Source organism: Arachis ipaensis, chromosome B07, assembly GCF_000816755.2.
Source record: "Arachis ipaensis cultivar K30076 chromosome B07, Araip1.1, whole genome shotgun sequence".
Classification (NCBI taxonomy): Eukaryota; Viridiplantae; Streptophyta; class Magnoliopsida; order Fabales; family Fabaceae; genus Arachis; species Arachis ipaensis.
The window spans coordinates 34,827,772-34,841,013 of NC_029791.2; the positions used below are offsets into that span (position 1 = coordinate 34,827,772).

General features: G+C 32.1%; 2 protein-coding genes across 2 annotated transcripts; both read right to left on the bottom strand.

The window, feature by feature from the left end:
- LOC107608199 (pentatricopeptide repeat-containing protein At4g14850-like) lies at positions 612-3,023 on the bottom strand. Its single transcript, XM_016310064.2, has 2 exons — positions 1,328-3,023; positions 612-1,202 (listed from the first exon to the last, which is right to left on the bottom strand). The coding sequence occupies exons 1-2, from the start codon at positions 2,917-2,919 to the stop codon at positions 737-739; spliced, it is 2,058 nt and encodes a 685-aa protein (XP_016165550.1). The 5' UTR covers positions 2,920-3,023; the 3' UTR covers positions 612-736.
- LOC107609830 (protein JASON) lies at positions 6,014-10,721 on the bottom strand. The gene is made up of 8 exons (XM_016311870.2): positions 10,320-10,721; positions 9,832-9,880; positions 9,613-9,692; positions 8,202-8,407; positions 7,316-7,398; positions 6,798-7,198; positions 6,623-6,705; positions 6,014-6,342 (listed from the first exon to the last, which is right to left on the bottom strand). The coding sequence occupies exons 1-8, from the start codon at positions 10,479-10,481 to the stop codon at positions 6,234-6,236; spliced, it is 1,173 nt and encodes a 390-aa protein (XP_016167356.1). The 5' UTR covers positions 10,482-10,721; the 3' UTR covers positions 6,014-6,233.

The window sequence follows — 13,242 nt, forward strand, 5'->3', positions numbered from 1 at the left end:
GAATACATATGGATATTTCTAATATATATGTATATTGTACATATCTTTTTTACTTTATCTAAAATTTTATATTTCTAATCCTTTAATAATTTTGAATAAAATTGTTTTCTAAATAATTTATATAGGTGAAAAATCCTCCATACAAGATAATAAATTACGAAGAATGCTAGGGGATCAGTAATTTTTGTGATTTGTAGCCATCAAATAGTCATCAATGATGGTTTTAATGGTGTGAGATTAGTGTGAGATTTTATCCAATATCTCATTTTTTTTGTTGGTTACATGCTGGCCAGAATTTAACAAAGTTGCTTACCCCTAGACTTTTCCATAAATTACCATTTGGCTTTAAAAAAATATAATTTTTTAATAGAATAAATCTTAAAAGGTTACCATGACAAAATGATTTTCCAAAAATATACTCCGTCTAACAAAATAAACCAACTAATAAACTAACTATCAATGTCTTGATTGATTAAGAGATGAACTTCTATAAAAATAAGGTTAATAATCACATAACTATACATAGATAATTAGAAGTAAGAGTTATTAAAAAAGTTACATAATTAAAGAATACCTAGTTGTACTGTTTATTTTAATCTTATATATTATGCAAAGTTAAACATCAAATATATTTTTTCACTTTTATAATTAGCACTCCTCTATGCTTATGTTTCATTTTCTCCCTTGTTTTTTATATTTTCAATTAGTATATTATGTCGACATAGTATGAAAACTATCACCAATAATTTTTACAAGAGCACCAACCATCCTTAAACCTATGAAAACGATTATTATCTCGCACAATAATTTCTCTACCAACAATTCTTGAGACGAACTTAATGGCACTATGACAATCTGCACAAATCCTAAGATTTTTTGTAATCCGTATGGGAACTCCAAGAGGCAAAGCTATGAGGCCAAAAGCAAGAGCAATCTTTTCACTGTGATACCAAACTTCTGAAGCCTTTTCTTCTTCTTCTAAGTCAAAAAGCGATAAATTGGTGTCAGGAACATACCCAGCTTTTTTCATCTCCTCTTTTAGCTTATCTAGCATTGCATGAATCTCAGAGTTCTTTTCATGAAAATTATCCTTTGCTTGGAAAACATGAACTCTGTTCTTGACAGCAATCCAACTATAGCCAACGTTTTTTTCAATACCTATCTCTTTCATTTCCTTCCTGATAAGAGTAGCATCTTCCCATCTGCATTATGCACCAATTGTAATGTTAAATTAATTGGAAGTGAAATTATTAATTTTCCACTAAAACTTCTTCGATATAGTGATTAAAGGAAGGAAGACTTTGCCAAAATGGTCTTAAACAATTACCTGCCAGCAAATGCAAGCATGTTAGATAGTATTACATAGTTGCCAGAATCATCAGGATCAAGCTCAAATAATTTCTCTGCTGCAATTTTTCCTAACTTTGTTTTCCCATGCATCCTACAAGCCCCAAGTAGAGCTCCCCAGACTGAAATAGTGGCATGAATTGGCATTCTTTTTATAAGTTCATATGCGCGCTCAACAAAACCAGATCTTCCTAAAAGGTCCACAACACACGCATAATGCTCAGAGCCCGGTTCAATTCCATAGTTCACTCTCATAGACTCAAATATCTGCATCCCTCTATCCACTGCCCCAGCTCTACTACAAGCTGATAATATAGAAACTAATGTCACATAACTTGGTGTTATACCACAGTTACCCAATGTCATCTCCTCAAATAGATGCAAAGCCATGTCTACATCACCTTGGTGCGCATATCCACCAATCAGTGCATTCCAAGTTACCAAGTTCCTCGTAGGCATTTCACCAAAGACTTGCTCTGCATTCTCGATGCTTCCACATTTTCCATACATGTCAACAAGTGTACTCCCAACAAATATATTCTCCTCGACGCATGCTTTGACAGAGAGTGCATGTACTGTCCTGCCCAATTCAAGCCCTCCAAGCTCAGCACAAGCACTAATCACACTTGATATCATGAAATCCGTTGGTTCAACACCTTCTTCCCTAGCTCGCATGAAGACCATGCAAGCCCTCTCTTCCTCGTGGTTTTTCACAAGAGCAGCAAGCATAGAACACCAAGAAACAACATTCTTCCACCCAATTCTGCTAAAAACTATTTCAGCAGATATGATATCCCCACACTTTCCATAGAAATCAACAAGCCCATTCGAAACAGAGACATCCTCTCTGTATCCACCACGAATTACAAAAGCATGCAACTGACGCCCGAGCTCCAAACTTGACATGTCAGAACACGCATTAAGAAATGCACAGAATGTGATCGAATTCGGCTCTCCATTCAGGCAAAGTAACTCCTTGAATGCACCTATAGCATCCAAAGACTTTCCATCAAGCACTGCATTGGAAATATAAGCATTCCATGTGGCCAAATTTCTGTCAGGCATTTCATCAAACATCTTGCGAGCATCAATTAGAAGACCAGTTTTACTGTACATATCGAAGGCACTGCACCCAACAAAGACATCATAAATCATGCCACCCTTTAACGCAAGGGCGTGAACCTGTTTCCCAGTAATAGGCATCTGCAGAGAAGACAAAGCTTTAAAGACGCACGGGAAAGTGAAGTCATTGGGGCGAATGCACTCACGGCGCATGTTAGAGAAGTGGTGGAGGGCAGAGACAAAATGGGCATTGCGAACGCAGCCGGAAATGAGGGAAGTCCAAGTGACGACAGTGCGAGTGTTGGTGAGAGAGAGAACGTGTTGGGCATAGGTAAGATGGTCGAGTTTGGAGTACATGTTGACTAGATGGTTGCAAAGGAAGGAAGGGAGAGGGGTGTGGTGGGTCTTGAGAATTTGTGCATGGACAGCACGACCAAATAAGGAACAGTGGCTTGCAACAGGCGACTCCAGCAAGCTGCCAAGGAAGTTCGAATGCTGCACCACCGCCATGTTAATGACTTAATGTGTTATGCAACTTATCAAACTAAGATTTTTTTTTGTTGGTTGCCTTCATTGCTTTTAATCATTCTATGTACCACCCCCATTTTTTCTACTTTCTTTTCAGAGTGATACTGATACAACATCTAAGAAGTCAAGAAAATTATAGATGAATGTGTTTTTTTTAAAGATAGAAATTCTTTAACTCGCAATCTCTAAATGAACGTAGAAAGATTATGTCATTTGAATTATAATTCATTAATTTATAGGTGAATGCTGCTGGTAAGTTCCCATCCCCCGTAGGACTAGTGTCCCTATATACTATATATACAATATAGAGTTGATCCACTACTTTTTTTTTGACAACATCTACAGCTACTTTTGTTACAGTAGTTTCCATATATACTTATGATACAGTGGATTAAAATTTCTTTTACATAATCTTTTATATTTTAAAAGATAATTTATTTTTTATTTATTATTAATTATTTTTATATGAAAAATAAAATAAATATAATTTTTATAATTTATTTTTTATATTTAATTTATCATCAAATAAAATACAGAAAATCAAGAAAACTTATTTTTGTATCTCAGTTATTAATAATGAGTTGTTTTTCAATTTGTTTTTAAATTATAATTTTTTTTTTGCTATGTATCTAGATGTTGTTGACACCATCACTTAATTTTCGTTAACTTATAATGTATATAATTTTTTACCTATGAAAATTTTAAAAACAACTTGACATGTTTAAAATCATGAGTACTCAATTGTACTCTATTATATTTTTTTCTTAGACTTTTTTTTTACTTTTTTGTTGTGCTTCATTAATTAATTAGGAAAGATATATCAATTTTAAATTTATTAATTTTACGGAGGTAAATCTTGTATATATCAATAACTATTTATTAACAAATAAGATCTATTTTATGCCAACTCATATGTATGGATGTTGCATTATACCAAAAAAGTGAAAAACTTTCTTTTTAATCCCTTTCAATTATTTTATATAAATATTTTAATCTCATAAAATCATAGCTATTCAATAATTTAATTTTTTTTAAGTGACTAAACAATCTTAGAAAGGATCCCATATATACTATACATCAAGTTTGAACTAAGGCTAATAAACTTTAACAAACACTATAATTTTCGAAAAAGCCAATGTGATCTCTTTTAGGCTTAAAAGTGATTAATATCATAGCATAATTTAATTTTTGCTCTCTCTTTAATAATTTATTTTCAATGGTCTATTTATTTTTTTTTTAAAATAAATGTTATTTTATTAATATAAAATAAAAGTGTTTCCATAAGGAAATACAAAAGGATTGGGTATTCCCATATATCACCAACTGTGACTGAGTTTAGAAAAGAGTAAAGTAAGAGTAAAGAAAATTAGCAGCATTTATCAGGTATGGCTCACGAGTTCACGCACTAAATTGCTTGCTTCTTTCATTATCTCTAGTGACAGGCTTATTACGTTCTCAAAAATACACCAATTCCTCGCTTTCCATGTGCTATAACACAGCGCCGCTATGAGGAGGGTCTTTTGTCTACCGTCGAATTGAGCCGCTGTCCAGGATAAGACTCGTTGCCACCAATTGAAAAAGGTCTCTTCTTCTCTCATCTATAGGTCAGGGGTTATTAACATTGGAACAAAGCATTAACATCGAGCATTGGAACAAAGCATGAGAATGGTCTATTTATTTAGATCTTGAGGAAAAATAAATAAAATTTGTACGATTTATTAACATTTAAATTTTTTCAGTTATATAATTTTAAAAAAGCACTCAATATTTTTTAGACAAATAATATGCATCATCAATACTATTTAACTAATTTTTTAGTTAAATCATTGAATTCAATTTTCATGGTGCAACTAATATTTATATGTTTCTTTACAAACATCGAATATATTTTTGTCTACTGTATATTAACTTAAGATAAGTATATAATGTTAAAGATTTAATAAATGTATCCTGTGATGTAAGTAAAAAGAAAAAAAATAACAAAATGATATTTATAATGTTTGAGGCTAATTTGTATCATCTTAATTTTTTTTATAAACAACCAAGTTATATTAATTTGTTTTTTCTTAGTTAAACATAGTGAATTTTGATATTTTAAAATTGCCACATAAATTAAAAATGCATGATTGATTAATTAATTATTGTGCTAACTGAGCAATGGGATTTTTATAAAATATAAATATAAAAATAAATTGTAAAGGTAGTAATTTGACATTATATGATTGATGATATAATTCAAGTCACATTAACGCTATAGGAGTATTTGGAGTAAACTTTTCATTTATTTCTTTTATTTTTCTTTTAGTTTTAATTTATTTTATTGCTTTTCCTTTCTTTTCAAGTATTTTAATTTCTTTTAAACTTCAATTTTATTTGCTTTTGTTATTTAAAGTTCTGGTTTGTTTTTCAACTTCCCATTTGTTTTACTTTCGTATCATTACGTTATTTTATTTTTAATTCCTTTTTCTTCTAAGTATTTTATTTCCAAGTTTTACCTCCTTTCCATTTTAAACTTTATTTTCTTGTACGTTATTTATTACGATTATGGTTTTATTTGCTAAAATTTGTCACAAGTATTTTAATACAGTTTGATTTTGACACTCTGTCGAAATTAACAAAAATCAAGTGAAATAATCCTATAAAATGTATACATATTGTTAAGCTAATTAAAGTTTGACTTAAGGATTATCACAAATATTCAAAGAGAGTGGATCCCCTCACTTTTTTTTTTTCAATTATTTGATAAAATATAATCTCTCACTATTTAATATCTTTTCTCACATGCTTTTTCTTAATCTCACTTAAAGAGTGTAAAATAAAAAATCACACTTAAACAAATAATTGAAAAAAAATTGAAAAAATCCATTTTCAAATTCAAGAGTATTGATTAATCCAAAATAATTTTAAAATTTTATTTTTGTTATTTGTTTGTGGTCAATTATAAATTTATTTTCTAATATTTTTGTATTCTATTTTTACAAAGTTAAGTTATTTTATTAATTTTAGATTTCTTAAATTTCTTTGTGTTGATTAAACATTTGTTAGTATTTTGATAAATTTGATTTCTATGCCACCATTAGCAAATTTCAAATATCCATTATATAACGCAATAATTCTCATGACTTATGTACAATGCAAGCAGAGGAGGCGCTTGACAATTTCATGTTACTATAAAAATTTGTATAACCAATTGCTTGTTCCAACCAATCAACATGTTGAACCAGGTATATTCAGTTTCCATTCCTCAAATGCCAAACACAAGAATAGAACACTATTTGATTGACAACTCTAAATGATTAGAATGACACAACGGATTGAGGATGCGGTGATGACTGAAACTGAGACACTGCTGTGTCATTTTCTTCATTCTCATTAAAAGCAATTGGTTTTACACAAAAATCCTTCCTGCAATTCCAAATAACATTATAATCAACTATTTTCAACTACATAAGAATTTTTGTCAATGATTTAAGCAAGGTATAAATTAATTTTTGTCATAATAACTTCGATGTTAGCATAACTGAATAAGCAGGGTAGAAACTCAGGTGCAACCAACTTGACGTGAAGTTGACAACTGAGAGCCGTTAGATAAAAATTTAGTCAAATCATTCAAATTATTTAACGGCTCACAGCTATTAACTTCACGTGAAGTTGACAGCACTTGAGTTTTCACCAATAAGCATACCTTTGAGATATGGAACTCTCCTCGGACAACGCTTTCTCCAACCTTTCTTCAAATGGCGTTGCATGCCAGTTCACTTTCTGATCCTGAAAAGTGAAAAATCAGCAAAATCAGGAGCAATATCAAGCTTTAAAACTCAAATAGGAAAAGAAAAAAATGTTGATAATATAAGTCATACTTCCTTGTACTTATTGGTTGAGTTTGGTATCCCATTACCATCCCACCACTTAGGAGGAGGGAAATGAGATTCCTCGTCTTCGGTCCAATGCGCAGCAACCATTCCAATGATAGGCCTATCAGATGGAGCTTTGCGAATATGACTATTCGCCATTTCCATTCTCTTGTTTCTCTCCTCTAGAATTACGGACGCCGGCTTCAGCCATGAAGACAAGCTTTCTTCCACCTTTGATTCATTTTCATTCAAGACTTTCTTTGATTTTTCATTCTCTGCCTGCTTGGGATACCGAAATTGCGACTGAGCTGTCTCAAAGACAGTTCCTGGTGTTTGCATTTCATCAGGTAGCTTCAAAGGGATGGGATAAGGTGATAATTTATATTCACCCTCCTTATTTGGGGGTTCTGTTTTCATCATATGCCATACACCACAATCAAATGTATCATAGGTTGATGATTCAATTTCACATTCAAAATGTACACACTTGTTTCACATTCAAGAAGTTGTTTTCTTAGTCATACCTGAAGCATGAAGGTTCCCTGTCTTGCTTCCTTCACTAGAATCAAGAGAGTCACGTCTAGTATTTTGTGTATTGGAGATACAGCTGCAAAAGAAAGGAAATTAACTTTCGAGAAAAATCTTGGTGTGTTTTTTCAATAGAGCATTCTAAAATTTTGAAGAATTTAAAGTGATATGTAACTAAATTGCCATAATTCAATTACATGTAATTTTGGCAACACCTCTGTTGAAGACCTTCAACCTTTTAAATTAAAAAAAAAAAGTGTGATTAAATTAAAAATGCTACCAGATAATATAAAAGTATGACCTTAATTTAAACTATACTTTTTAAGTGTTGTCATAGCCAGCCATAAGATTCACCATTTTAAAATATCTTGTTTATATGCACAACAAGAAAAGATGAAATCCTATATATATATATTTCCAAATTTGATGGCAAATTATTTCCTTTTTACTATCCATCAAGTTTTAAAAGAAGAAAACAAGGAAGGAAATGGGAGAAATTCCCTATCTTATGGGGGTATTCTAAATTCTTTGTTGTGAACTAAACAAAATACCCCATAAAAGTGCTTCTGATTTGTAAAATTGATTTTATTAATATCAGAACAAATAATTTCTAATTAAAGGATTTAAAATACTCTTAAAAAATGCATTCTCTCTTTTTAAATTCTTTATCCGAATACACTCTTAATTTTGGAAATCAAATGTATAATTTTGACATTCAGAGAAAATCCTTTACTACATAGTAAATGTAAAGTAAGCTCCTGCTGTTCTCAAGATTAAAAAACGGAATATCGATCTCCTATGAAATAGACAAAAATGTGGTTATTCCACATTCACTATAAGACGTGAGCATAAAAAAATTCAAAATATAAATAGATGAACAACCTGCTTGGTGTTTGCTCTAAAGAATCTGTTCTTTTCCCCCAATCTTCAGAACATTTCTTGGGAGTTGGGGGGTTGAATGGTTGATTATCTAGCCGAACTTTATCGGCTGACGTGTTGGGACGCCAAGAATGAAACCTTGAAGGCTCAGAATCTTTGCCACAGGAAGGTGATACTTTCAGCTTCTCAGATGCTTTGAGAAACATGGCCTGTCGAAAAAGGGTTCATGTAATTATACGAAAAAAATTTTATCTACAAGCACCAATCTTAAGAGAGAGAGCCAAAAATTAAATAGTGTTCTAAGTGTTTTTCAAAATTTCTACAAATAGTAATGAGAACATAAACTTCAATCATTATACTACCAAGGTTTCTATGCCCAAGACTGCATACACTTGACTATCTACAAATGTGATAAGTATCCAATGAACCAGCTTACATGCTATCTACAAATTTGTTATCTAGTAGAACAAGGCTTACGCGCTATTGTAGAGAAATTTATCCTCTAAAAAAAGTAGAAAAACATTAACAGAAGAATATCTACAATTGAGAAAGGTTTGGGGTTGGATTTCTAACAATATTGCAGTTCTTTCCATCCATTATATCTTGAAAATACTAAACACTTCATAGAAATTGCAGTTGCTAGAATTAGAAATGACAAAAGGCTCAAATGTGATAGAGGTCGTTATCTTGAAAGACCATTTTCATATATGCCACTATTGCAAGTCCTACATCTATCAAGGATACTTCTCTAGAATGTTTATAAATGAGGAACATCCCTCACTTCTTGAGCTAGCTTTTGGAGTGAGCGAGGCCTAATCAGTTATGATACCACCATTTTTGGTGATCTCAAACTATACAGGTTACCCTGCTAAACTACAAGTCAACAACTGTAGATTCCGAGGTTGTGACATTTCAAAATACACAATCCAATATAAAATCCTCTTAGAATATAAAATATGAAACAACAGGAAAATAGGGTACAGTTGAACATAAAATGAGAGTATTCCAAGAGTTCTGGGATCTAAGTTCCTCCCTATAAACAGAGACACAATCAATTTTTGTTTTTAAATTTATTCTTTTTTATTAAAAATAAAAAGAAGAAGCAGCAAGCTTGAAGTCCTAATTGTGGCTATTGTCGATTGTTTTCAAATATGAGACTAACTGCTACTAGTTGTTTCCCACATTTAGTTTTTCACTAATCATTTCATCTATGAAACATGCTCTCCATTGTCCAGAAACTAGAACTAACTCTAATTGCAAGCTTAGTAGAAAGAAAAAGCATACACCAGCTAACAGCTTCAGCGACTTATCTTGAAGCATTTCCTATAGTATGAAAAATAAACTACATGCCAATATATATTCCTTATTCCATAATCCATACTGCTAAACATGTAAGAACTGTCATAATGCACACCTCATCCTTATGTCCCTTGTCATGAATCTGAGCTCCTGTGCCAAAACTCTTCCCCTCATTGCAAGCAGATTCTTCTCTTACTTTTCAAAAAATTAAGAGCAGAGTACACATTGAAATAAGAGGCCATATGCTCATAATGGTAAACATCAATTCAACAAAATAGAAAAAATAAAAGCCATAAAAGTATCATTAAAAAACAGAAACAAAAGAATTAATTACCTTCAGAGAGAAACAAAGTAGACAGCCGATTTCGAGAGACCACAGCATCCTGGTTTACACACAACAAAATTAGAACCTTGATCAAAAGCAAAATTAAAAGAGTTAATGCTTACTTTGGTCTGGTGTTAATGAGTCCAAATAGTTCCTATGAATAAAAAACATTAGTCAACTTGATCCCTTGATCTTTTTGACTCATTTAACCTGCTACATGGACTAAAAGGGGGACTCGTGCATAAACCTAGAGACCAAGCTAAAGTATTAACCCAGCATTAAAATTCATTGAAAATCAAACAGCTTTACCAGAAACTCTGACAAATTAATCATTCAAAATTCAGCTTATGTATGTCAACAATTTTCAACCATTTGCAAATCCTCCAACAACAATAAGATATTTCCAAAAAATTCCAATACATTCGTAACAATTAACAATATAGAAGACAAAAATAAGTGTTTTTTAATAAAAAAAAAAAAAAGTTAGGACTGGTTACGTTGGTTTTGGACTGACGAGAAAGCGCTGCGGTGGTGGCGGCGGTGGCAGTAGTGGGAAGGTGACGATTGTCACGGCCTCTAAAGCAAGAAAAGAAGCTACCCATGGTGGCGCGGTAGAAGGATCGGAACACGAACCTCAGAATCAGACCTAACCAGCGCATATCATGCAGAAGAACCAGTAATTATAACGTTCCTTTTCTCTATTTTTCTCTAATTATTTCTTTTAAAAAAAATAGAGTGTAAATTGATAAGGAAGGAAGCAAGAGAGTGTGAGAGAGAGAGAAGGGAAGAGTGAGGAGTGGATTTTGAAATTTGAACTAACAGTGAAGTATGATGAGGAAGGAGGGAGAGGGAAGGAATGGAATTCATATTTCAGGCACACGCTTGGGGTATCTTTTTCCTACGCGCGGATCATTGCTACGGTGGGACGCGCTCATATATCGCGACACGTAGCAGTTTTTGGAGAGTAGGTGACTAGGTGGGTTCAAATTAGCGAAGGCGCGTTGCTAACATTGAATCGATGATTGTGACCGAGACCGAGATCCCTGTCTTAACGCGAATGTTTTTAACTCGAAAATAGGCATTTACTCATGTGCTTATAAAATTAGATAAAACTAGTATTTTTATTTTTTTTTCCACTAAACTACTATTTCTACTTGCTGACAAATTTATTTATGAAATAATTGTTGGGTATATGAAGATCGTAAGATGACAAAATCTTATATTTATGTAGTGGTTTCAAGACACAATTAGATCGCTTTTTTTAAAGAGATATTTGTCCCCACACTTAGTTGCTATAGGGTTAATGATAATACTCTCCCAGTATACAATGAAACCTAAGAATTTCTTAATTAGCAATAGTAAGAAATTCTCAACTCTCTTGAACAAGGAAAATCTCTTAATGGTTGAGTAATTTGTACACTTAGTACGTCATATCTGAAATAGTGAACAAGGACTTATTTATACATATTGCACATAGCAATTATGATTGGTTACGTATACAAATGGTTGTGTCTTTTCTATTGCCAATAGATACAATGTTTTGAATATACACAACTCTTAAAGAGTTGTGTCTCTTTAGCCAATAGACACAATGTTTTGAACATACACAATCCTTAAAAGGTTGTGTCCCTTCAACCAAATGGTACTAAACGGTTAGTAACCGTTTATTAATAATATTAATATTAATATCAATAATATTAATAATATTAATTAATCAAATTTGTAAATACCCTTCAATCCCCTACTATTTACAAAATTTAAATATCATACAAGTATATGCATAAAGAATGTGTCACTAAGATTAAACATTCTTTTAGTGTAAATTTTAAAGTTCTAACGAAGTAATAGGTGTCTAATCGATTAAACCTATACTCCATATGCTAGTACCAAAAATCACACACATTACTTATACCCTCCAAGTTCAAGAGTTTACAATTTTAAGCACTTATATGGCCTTGTGCTCATCCTGGTTTCATGAATATTTACGAGAATAAAACCTCTAAAATTCTCGATTAGAGCGGCACCACTCTTATATTCATATAGGTGGAATCTTTTGATAGATAATATTATCATTCCATTAAGAGTTTAAACTCACCCTCCTAATTTATTATAAATAGCACTAAATTCTATATCTTAGTGCTCCAATTGCTAAATAACTTGTTATTACCCATTAAACCTTGAAACTAGTGGTCTACTAGAATAAGGTTGGGTTCCCATCATTTAGCAATAATAGGTTTTAATCCCATTTTAGCAGTAGTTTCTTTGATTTTATCCCTTGACAAACCTTTAGTCAAAGGGTCTGCTAAATTTCCTTGAGATCTTATATAAGTAATGGTAATTACACCATCATCTATTAGTTGCCTCACAAACTCATGTCTCAAACTTATATGTCTAGACTTTCCATTATAAACCTTGTTATATGCTCGAGACATGGTTGATTCACTATCACAGAAGATTGAAATGGCTGTCGTTTGCTGTGACCACAGCTTTATATCATATAACAAATTTCTTAACCATTCCGCTTCTTTACTTGCGGCTGATAAAGCTACAAACTCAGCCTCCATAGTAGAATGTGTAATACATGTTTGTTTCTTTGAGGCCCAACTTATTGCTCCACCACCTATGGTGAAAATCCATCCTGAAGTGGATTTGTTATCACTAAGATTTGTAATCCAACTTGCGTCGGAATAACCTTCTAAAACTGCGGGATAATCACTATAATGTAATCCCAAGTTTATGGTTTTCTTGAGATAACCAAGAACTCTTGTTATAGCTTTCCAATGTTGATTGCTAGGCTTTCCTGTAAACCTTGATAATTTGCACACAGCAAATGCTATATCAGGTCTAGTATAATGCATTGCATACACATACATTAAACTTCCTATAGCACTAGCATATTCTAATTGTGCTATAGGTCTTCCCATGTTTCCTTCTAATTTAAGATTAGGATCATACGGCGTATTGGATTCTTTAATTGTGAGATGATCAAACTTTTCCAATACCTTTTTAATACAATGAGATTGACTTAAAGTAAAGCCAACTTCATTCTTATGTACCTTTATGCCTAATATTGTATCAACTTCATTCAAATCATTCATCTTGAATTTAGAAGTTAAATACTCTTTCGTTATACGAATTCCTTCTAAATTTGTTCCGATGATTAACATATCATCAACATATAAACAAATAATTACTCCATAATCTTTAGTAAATTTTGAGTAAATACATTTATCCGCACTATTATGTGAGAAACCATTTGATAACACCACTGAATCAAACTTCTCATGCCATTGTTTAGGCGCTTGTTTTAGCCCATACAAAGACTTAATTAATTTACAAACTTTCTTTTCATTTCCGGGTAGCACATAGCCTTCCGGTTGCTCCATATAAATTTCTTCATTAAGATCTCCATTTAAAAAA

What these genes read in the sequence shown, in the direction of transcription:
- LOC107608199 (XM_016310064.2), bottom strand. Translation starts at nt 2,919, where the DNA reads ATGGCGGTGGTGCAGCATTCGAACTTCCTTGGCAGCTTGCTGGAGTCG. An exon ending in ATGCTTGCATTTGCTGGCAG is followed by an intron (nt 1,203 to 1,327) that starts GTAATTGTTTAA and finishes TGCATAATGCAG; the next exon opens with ATGGGAAGATGCTACTCTTA.
- LOC107609830 (XM_016311870.2), bottom strand. Translation starts at nt 10,481, where the DNA reads ATGCGCTGGTTAGGTCTGATTCTGAGGTTCGTGTTCCGATCCTTCTAC. An exon ending in TACTTTGTTTCTCTCTGAAG is followed by an intron (nt 9,693 to 9,831) that starts GTAATTAATTCT and finishes TTTTTTGAAAAG; the next exon opens with TAAGAGAAGAATCTGCTTGC. An exon ending in ACAAGGGACATAAGGATGAG is followed by an intron (nt 8,408 to 9,612) that starts GTGTGCATTATG and finishes CTTTTTCGACAG; the next exon opens with GCCATGTTTCTCAAAGCATC.